Source organism: Vulpes vulpes, chromosome 8, assembly GCF_048418805.1.
Source record: "Vulpes vulpes isolate BD-2025 chromosome 8, VulVul3, whole genome shotgun sequence".
In the NCBI taxonomy this organism is placed as follows: Eukaryota; Metazoa; Chordata; class Mammalia; order Carnivora; family Canidae; genus Vulpes; species Vulpes vulpes.
Window position 1 is genome coordinate 111,955,096 of NC_132787.1, and position 8,692 is coordinate 111,963,787.

The following is an 8,692-nucleotide window of genomic DNA, read 5'->3' on the forward strand; positions in this document are numbered from 1 at the left end:
ACTGATTTTCTTTTTAAGATTTTATTTTTCTGTCATCTCTACACCCACATGGGGCTTGAACTCTCCGCCCCAAGAACAAGAGTCGCGTGTTCTTACCAACCACCCCAACCACCCCGAGAGCGGCCAGGCTCCCTTTGATTGATTGACAGGTAGTAACTGAAGCCCACGTGCTGCCTGTGTCGTGTCAGGGCAGAAACTGAGCCCCCGCGTCGAGGTGCGGTGGAGTCATTGGGACCTTGGTCGATGTTAAAGAAAGCGGAGCCTCCCCGGGAGCCCAGGGAGCCCAGGGAGCGGGGCCCACACACGTGACAAGTTGGCCGTTTCCTTGACCAGGAGTCATTGGGCTGGCTGCCGATTTATTTGAGTTGCTATTCGACGGCGAAGGTCGTTCTAGGATGGGGACACAGCGAGAACGTTCCGGGTTCTTGCGGGTTCGGAGGTAGCTAAAGCTCCCCCGTCGTGGACTCGATGTCCCAGTTGGGTGCAGAGATAGGCGAGCCAGCAAAGAGATGAGAAACATGGCCCTGGGGTGCCTGGCCGGCCTGGTCGGGGGACCTTGATGTCAGGACTGTGAGCTGGAACTCCGTGTTGGGTGTAGAGAGGACATAAACGTAAAACCTTTAACAAATAATAAATGGATGAACTAAGACAGCGTGACGTGGAAGGGGAGTGCTCGCTTCAGGACAAACCTCAGAGCGGACCATGTCTAGCCTGCGACCCGTTCTTGATGGCCCCGCTCGCTCTCCCGGGCCCAGATGACGTCCCCCACGAGGGACGGTCCCGCCCGAGTGGGAGTGGGCCTCCTTCCCCGTAAGGCCCGTGCCTCCCCTCGTTCTGCAGGACAGAAGAGCCGGGAAGGCACGAGCTCGGGGGGATCAGCATAAGCCTCGGCGATGGTCCTTCCCGATCCCGGGAGCCAGAGCTCGGCCTCCTTTTGGGACCCGACGTCCTAAAGAAGCCCGTGTGGTCAGTGGCTCGGATGCAGGGCGGAGGCCGACAGAGAATCAGGAAGAGCAAAATGGGGGGGGGGGGGGAACCAGAAGCTGAAGGAGAGGGGGACAGCTGTCAGCATCGGGAGCCTTCGCGGGGACCCGGCGTCCTTTCCCAGGAGGGGCCCCCCTCTGTAGGGTGCTTCCCGCCGCCCCGCGCTCCCCGTGGGCACCCGCAGGCGCATCCCCGGGCCTCCAGCGCCTCTGCAGCCGTGGTCTGGAGCATCCTCCGTGTGTCCTACCGGGGACCCCAGCGTCACGTCTGTAACCGTCCGGCTGCTGTCTGACAACAATCGGGGGATTCCGACGTTTGTTGGGTTTGGGGTGTGTGCCTGTCTGTCGCCGTGCCGCGATCTGATCCTCGGGCCGCGTCGTCCCGATGCCGAAACGGTTGAAGAAGCACCATCATTTCCGGTGCTGGCGCTGGGCGGCTAGCTGGGTTCTCCCGGCCGACCCGGGCCCCCTCGTGCCGTCCCGTGCCGTCCCGTCCCGCCGGGGGGTCAGCTGAGCTGGAAGGTCCGGCTCGGCCACATTCCCGTGAGTGGCAGCGGGTCCCCGCCGAGCGCCGGCCGCTTCTCTTCTCCCCGATGCCTCTCCAGCGGGGAGCCAGACCTCGGGGCCGCCCTGGGGGGAGCTCGTGAGGAGCCGGCTGCCCGTGGGGGGAGCCCTGGGGCTGCCTGTGTGTGTGTGTGTGTGGGAGTCGGGGTGGGGACGGGGCCGGGGTCCCTCGGTCCCCTGCGCTGCCTGCCCCCAGGCCGAGCCCCACGCTCACCCAGCCCCTACTCTCCAGGGCGTGCAGGGTGCCCTCCACACTCTGGTGCGAGGGATCCAGCAGCACCGGGTGTGCACGCTGAGCCCGCCCGGTGAGGGTGGCCCAGGTGTGAGAGCTGCAAGGGCCTGCTGTCCTGACGTCCGCCCCGGGGCCACGCTGACCGCCCCGCGGGCCCTCTGTGCCCCAGGCGCACAGGCCCGGGGCGGGGAGGGGAGGAAGCGCCCCGGAGCCCGGGCAGCCCAGGCCCCCTGGACAGAGGGGGCACAGACCTCCCAGGGCGCTTAGCACAGACCCTGGTGACCTGAGGCTCCCCGGCTGTCACTCTGTCCCAGGCCCGTCCTGGCCGCGGGCGCAGGCTGAGTCGCAGTAGAGTCTGCGGGGTCCTGACCCTGGCGTCTGGCCGCCCCGGGAAGGCACGTGGGGACGTCAGCCGTGTGTGCCTGGCGGCGCCCCCGCAGGGGCTGGTCGGGGCCTGGGCGGCGCCCCCTCCTCCTCTCTGGGGGTGTCTCCGCACCCCGTGCACAGAGCTCCGGGAGACGCAGAAACGAGCCGGCCGTGCCCTCTCACACAACAACACTTTATTGAACTTGCAACAGCAAACAGGGGCTCAGAGCCGAGGGTGCGCGCCTTCCCCTGGGAGACCTTCCTGTCCTTAGAGGAAAGCGGGAATCCCACAGGGGTGCGGGTGCTGGAGTCCCCCGCCTGGGAGCCTGTGCGGACTCGACTCCGGGTGGGGGCGCGTGTCCTGAGGTCGGGGCGGTGAGAGGCGGTTCTGGGGGCGGCAGGGCTGACGTGGACCTGCGGCCCATGGGCTCCTGCGCTGGGTCCCCGCAGGGCAGCTGGACCCCGGCCTCGGGCCCCCTGGGGCCGGGTGACTGACTGCTGGAGCCCCAGCACGTGGAGGAGCCTGCCTCCTGGTGTGGGTGTGGGTGTGGGTGTGGGTGTGGGTGTGGGTGTGGGTGCCGGTGGGGCCCACGGGCCTGCCCCCGCTGCCCTGCCCTGGGGTGTCCCGGGATCCCCAGGGCTGCCCTAGGTCAGCGACCTGGATCTGTGGGGCACGCCCAGGGCCCAGGAGGCCACATCCTGCTGTGAGAGGGCTCGCTCAGCCCGGGGCCAGAACGCAGGCCTGGCCAGGGCCCCGGGGCGCTGGATCCCATTAGCGCTGGGCCTGGGGCAGGCGCTCGAGTCGCCCCTGCCCCCGCAGAGCCGGGGGCCAGGCCAGCCCAGGTCCCTCTGGGTCAGGGGCTGGTGTCCCGTGCGGGCGGTGCCGCCCTCCGGGAGGCACAGCGAGACGAGGCAGGGCACGGTGACGGCGGGCCGGAGCCTCCGGGCCCCCGCCCTCACCGCCACGCTCTGCCCCCGAGGCCCGCGAGCATCGAGCTGCCCCGTGGACGCGGGGGGCAGAGGGTCCCGGGCCTGTGCGGGGCCTCGGGGCAGCGGGCTCAGCGCCGCCCTGGCTCTGCCCTGGCTGTGCCCGTCACTGCCCAGCGAGGGGCACGAGCTGCAGTGGGCGCGGGGCAGGAAGGGTGTCCTGGGCCCGACAGCGTCATCCCTAGGGGGCTGGGGGGACCGCGTGATGGGAGTCCCGGGGGTGCTCCAGGGCCCGGTCCGTCGCGGGGCCTCTGGGGTGGCCCAGGCAGGTGCCGAATGGAAGGAGACCCCGTTTTCTGTCTTGAAGCCCGCCGTGTCCCGGGGCCGCCTGCCTGCACCGCCTTGTTGCCCCGGGAGGGTGGGGAGGGAGTTCCACCGCCGGGGCTGGGGGGCAAGTTGGACGATGGCCTGGCCGGGAGGGGGTCCGGGCGGCTCAGGCCGGGCGGCTGGGCCCGGGGAGGCCGGCTCCTCCACCCTGGGCGGTGGCTCAGAGGCCGGAGAAGGGAGGAGAGGCCCGGGCGCCGGGGACACTGGCTCCAGGCCCAGGGGCCTCGTGGGGAACTCCTCAGGTCCCGCTGGAAAGAGGCCGACGGGGTCAGCGTCTCCAGCAGGCTGTGTGTCCCCCGCTGGGGGCCCCGGGGGTGCTCACGGCTCCCGCGTGGCCCCCCCGGCCTGACCCTGTGCTCAGCCCCCCACACTGCTGCCCGGGCCCTGCAGTGGGTACCCGCCCGCCCAGCCCTGGCCTGGGGTCCCCGAGGCTGGAGCAGAAGAGGAGAGCCCCAGAGATGAGGACGGGGGCCCCGGGGGCTCTGTCCCCTGTGGGCGGCCCCAGCAGGCCGAGTCGGGAGGGGCCGGGGCCCTGAGCCCACCTGGCGGGGGCAGGTCGCACCGCATCCTGCGGAGCTGGGTCATGGAGGCCCGAAGGTGTCTCAGCACGGCCTCGTCCTCCAGGGCCCAGGGCTGGGCCAGAGAGTCCTGGAGGAACTCCCGGAGCCCTTCCAGGGGCAGCTTCAGGAGGCGCTCTGGGCGGTGGGCGAGAGTCAGGCCAGCGGCTGGGGTCCCGCTGTGCCCAGGAGCGCCGCGGGCAGTGCGCTGGCCGGGGTGGCCCCTGCCCGCTGCTCCACTCGGGGAGCCCCGCTGCACCCGCCTGCCCCGCCGTCCCCCCGCCCCAGGTCTGGGTGCTGCTCAGAGCCCAGGGTCACCGCCCCTGCCCCCCGCCCCCGGCACACCTGGGCCCCCGGGGGCTCACTTACTCCTGTGCACCTTGAGGATGGTATAGGCCATGGCCGTGAGCACCCTCTCCCCATCGAGGATGTAGGCATCCCACAGCTTCAGGGTGAGCGAGAAGGGGGTCTAGGGGGACGGCGGGGTGGGAGGAGCGGCCTGAGCAGGGCCCCTGGGGGGCTCGGCTGGGGCTAGGCTAGGCCTGCCATCTGGCCCCCGGCTGCCTGCGACGAGGCCCCGCAGCGCCCCCCCCCCCGCCCCCCGCCCCCCGCCCCCCGCCTCCCCGTGCGTGCCCTCCTCCCAGGGAGATCAGGGACTCCCGGCCGCTCCGGGTTCCGACCCCGGCCGGCACCTCCCGCACCCCTGGGGGCACAGACTCTGCCCGCACTTGACGACACCACGCCTCGAGAGGACCCCAGGCTGGCCGCCCGATGGGCCGAGGGCCCGTCCACACCCCGGGCTGACCCGGCCTCCCCCGGGGGAGCTGAGGCAGAGACGGGCCGCCCCCCGGGACCTCGTCCAGGGACCCTCTGGGCTTCTCCAGGACGGGCTGGGCTGCGAGCCTCAGCCTCAGCCTCAGGGCCCCGGGGTCGGGTCTGGCTCGTCTGGAGGGTGGGGCTGAGCTGGGCCCTCCCCGGGGGCAGGGGGCAGGTCCGGGAGCGGGGGTCCCGGGGGGGCCTCACCCGGCCGAGGAAGCACTGGAGAAACCATTTGGGGCTGTAGATGCCGGTGGACATCTGCTCCTCGTCCTGGCGGGAGGGCAGGGGGTGCTCAGGCCCCACGCCGCGGCCCCTGGAGCCGGGTGGACGCGCTCCCCACGGCCCAGCCCAGCCCCGAGGGCGCCCCCGGGCCCCAGGGGGAGGAATGTGACCCCAACTCTGGGCAGCTCGGAGGGAGGGCCGTGCCCCCCACCCCCTGCCCCGGGCTCCGGGGACGGAGCCTCAGGAGCTCCCACTCGCCCCCACTCGCCATGTGCTTCCTCAGGTCCGGGAGAGCTCTTTGGAGGACCCGCTCGTGATGTCTCTGGAACCTGAGGAGCTTCGGGAAGCCCGGGACGAAGAAGCCTGAGAAGGCCCCAGGCCCCCACGGTCAGGGCCTCCTCCTGCACCAGGCGGGGTGGGGGGTGTCGGGGCAGGGGCCTCCCCGCCACGCCCTGACCCCCGTGTGCCCACCGCCCTCGGAGCCCTGGCTGGATCCGCTCTTCCCAGAGGGCAGGGCCTGCCTCCCAGGCCGGGGGCGCGGGGCCCGGGGACCCTCGTCCTCACAGAGACCCCGCGGGGCGTGGGCTGGGGGCTGAGGACCGGGCCCGGCTGACCCAGCACCCTCTCTCCTGCGGGGGCCACCGCGGGGACAGGCGGGTCCCCAGCCCCGAGGGGCAAGGGGTGCAGGCCACGGGGAGGGTGATGGGCGTGCACGGCCCTCTGCTGTGGGGCTTGGGAGTGAGGCTGGGGGCCCCCGGGAGGGGGAGACGCTGCCCCCTGGGCCCCGTGTGGCCGTGGGCTGGCAGGGGGGCCTGGGGGACAAGCCGGCAGCCCGGCGGGAGGCTGGGGGAGCAACGGGAGTGCGTGCCTGGCCTGCAGACGGTGGGGCGGGTGGCCGTGGCTCCGGGACCCCGAGGCCACCGGGGAGGCGGGGCCCTTGCCCGTGGGGGGGCGAGCTGGGGGGTCCCCGCCTGCCCCCCGGTGCAGCAGCCTGCAGGGAGGCCCTCCTGAGCTCCCCGGCGGGCCCCTACCGTGCATGGAGTGCCGGTCGCCCACCATCAGCTGGGCCAGCGCCCAGAAGGCGTCCTCCTCCGGCAGGAACATGAGGAGGACGGCCGCGATCTCGCTCATGCCCTGGCAGTAGCCCACCTCCTGCAAGAGCCCGAGCCCCACGGAGGGCGTGCGCCCCAAGGCCCCCTCTGAGCCATTCCCGCGGGCGTCAGGCTCCCCCGGCTCCCTCCCAGCCCGGGCTCCCGGAGGGGGCTCTCAGAGGGCGGGGGGGGGGGCAGGTGAGGGCCACCCGGACCAGCTGGGGCGCCAGCACCCCGGGCCCCGCTACCGAGCCCTGCGGCCGCCGGGCCAGGGCCCCCGTCCTCAGGCCAGCAGGAGGGGCCTCCGTGAGCTGTGCCAGGCTGTAGGGGACCCGCCAGGTCTGGAGACCCCCGGAGGGCAGGTCGCCGGGGATGGGGGGCCTGACTGTGGCCCCTGGCAGGTCCCACGAGGGGAGCTGGGCCAGGACACCCCGCGGGGCCGGGGAGCGTGTGAGCTGGGGTCCTCGGGGACCCTTCTGGAATGCGCCGTGGAAGGGGGCGGCCTCCTGGGCGCCTCGGCCTCGTGCCCTTCGGGGGAGTGGGAGCCTTCCCCGCCCGGGCTCTCGTCGGTAGTGCCGTCTGTCAGGGTCCAGACCCGAGCTCTTGGACGGCCGCGGTGCACGCGGGGGCCCCGGGCAGCCCCGGCCCTCGGGCACGCAAGCCCTGCCTCCCCTGGGAGGTCTGCACCCCGCCCCCTGCCCGTCCCGGAGGAGAGAGACCCTCCCCGGCATCTCGGGGCCGTGGAGCTGGGGCCCTAACTGTGAGTCCCGCTGGTCAGCAGCACTCAGGACAAGGCCGCCCGCGGGGCAGGAGGCGGGGGCAGGGACACTCACCGTGTCGTACATGGAGTAGGCCGCCAGCACACAGAACAGGGCTCGCTGCCTAGGAGGGGGGACAGTGGGGGGCTCTGCTCAGTCAGCCCCCGCCCAGCGAGGCCGCCGAGGTGCCGACACCCGCCCCGCAGGCCCCGCGGCCCGCGGGGCCCCTCCGCGGGGGCCGATCTCCGGGATCAGGACTGCGCACGGGGACAGGCGGCGACCTCACACGTGCAGCGTGCCGGGGGTTCAGTGCACCCTGGGGTGTCCGACGCCTCCGAGCGGCTCCCGCCGTGGGGTGTGCAGCTCCGGGCTCCCCCAGCGCCCCCTCCAGCCCTGGAGCGGCCCCCCCCCCCGCACGCCCCCATGGGATCCAGCGCTCCCCCTGCCCCGGTCCCCGCAGCCCCTGACGCCTCTCCTCCGCTGCCCTGGCCTGGCCCGGCCCCGTGTCCCGGGAACACCACCAGCCCCACGTGGCCCCTGCCCCGAGCCCACGCAGCCGGGGCGTCCGTGGCCCTGAGCGCACCCCCAGGCCTTCCCAGGTGTCCCTGGGCTGGACTCTGTGGGGGGCACCCCGGGCCCGCCCATCCCAGAGCATCTCGGGGCTCCAGGTCTGAGCCGCCGTGAGGAGAGCAGGGAACGTCGTGCAGGTGTGACCCCGATACAGGCTGCGAACCCCTGGGGTCACTATCTGAGCACGGGGGGGTACGGGGTGCGGCCCCCTCAGCGCTGCCAGGAGCCGCCCGATGCCCCCCGCACGGCGGCCTGAGTCTGCACCCCGGCTCCGCGGCCCCCAGGCCCGGGCTGCTGGAGGCCGGCTCCCCCCGGGCCGGGGGTCACAGGTCAGCCTGACCCGGCCGCGCTCTGAGGGCCGCGGGGGCCCCGGGGGGCAGCAGGTTTCCTGCAGGGAGGAGCACCGAGTTCTCGTGGGGAGACGGTCCGAGCGGCCCGCCCGGGAAGCCCAGCCACCCATGCCTGGCGTCTCCCCAGCCCCTCCCCTGGCGCCCCTGCAGGTCACCCCTGGGGTCCCGGGCTCCCACACACCCCGCCCGCTGCACACACAGGTAGCTGCACCCTCTGCTCCACCCACCTGCACCCCCCTGTCGGGGGCTCCCTGCCTTCCCCCACCTCCCCGCGGCCCCTGGGGACTCTGCGGAACACCCGGGCTTCTGACGGGAGCAGGCCGTCCAGAGAACCCCAAGGTGGCCGGGGAGGCTGAGCATGTCCCACAGGGGGCAGCTGCACCGCGTCCTCGTGGGGGTGGGGTGGGGGTGGGGGCGGGACCGATAGTGTAGGGGTGGGGGGTCTGGGGTTGTGGGGGATGGTGTGGGGGGTGATGCAGGGGGATGGCGTGGGGGCGGTGGTTGAGGGGATGGGGTGGGGGGCTGTGGACACAGGGCACCCCCTTCTCTAAGGTGCACACGGAGACGTCTACAGATAAAGGCGACCGACCCCAGTCTGGGGTTTGCTGTGACCCGTGCCCCTGCCCCTGGTGCCCCGTGTGCTCCGCGCAGGGCCTGCCTGGACCGGGGCGGCGTCTGGGGGGGGGGGTGCGTGTCGTCATGCCGTGTGTGCTCACCAAGTGCCAGTTGTCTAAAACAAAATGCCCAGAATTCAGAAGTACATAAAGCACCGAGGGTGGGTGTCACCCTGACCTGTCCGACCCTCGTCGGGTCCACGTGTCCCGGTCCAGCCGCGGCCATGCACCCTGGCCCCCAGGTCCCCTTCG

General features: G+C 72.7%; 1 protein-coding gene across 1 annotated transcript; it reads right to left on the reverse strand.

The window, feature by feature from the left end:
• Positions 1-2,734: 2,734 nt before the first annotated feature.
• LOC140599855 (uncharacterized) lies at positions 2,735-6,203 on the reverse strand. The gene is made up of 6 exons (XM_072765114.1): positions 6,089-6,203; positions 5,326-5,420; positions 5,040-5,105; positions 4,386-4,485; positions 4,002-4,154; positions 2,735-3,707 (listed from the first exon to the last, which is right to left on the reverse strand). Exons 1-6 carry the CDS (start codon positions 6,186-6,188, stop codon positions 2,791-2,793), a joined length of 1,431 nt encoding a protein of 476 aa, XP_072621215.1. The 5' UTR covers positions 6,189-6,203; the 3' UTR covers positions 2,735-2,790.
• Positions 6,204-8,692: the final 2,489 nt, after the last annotated feature.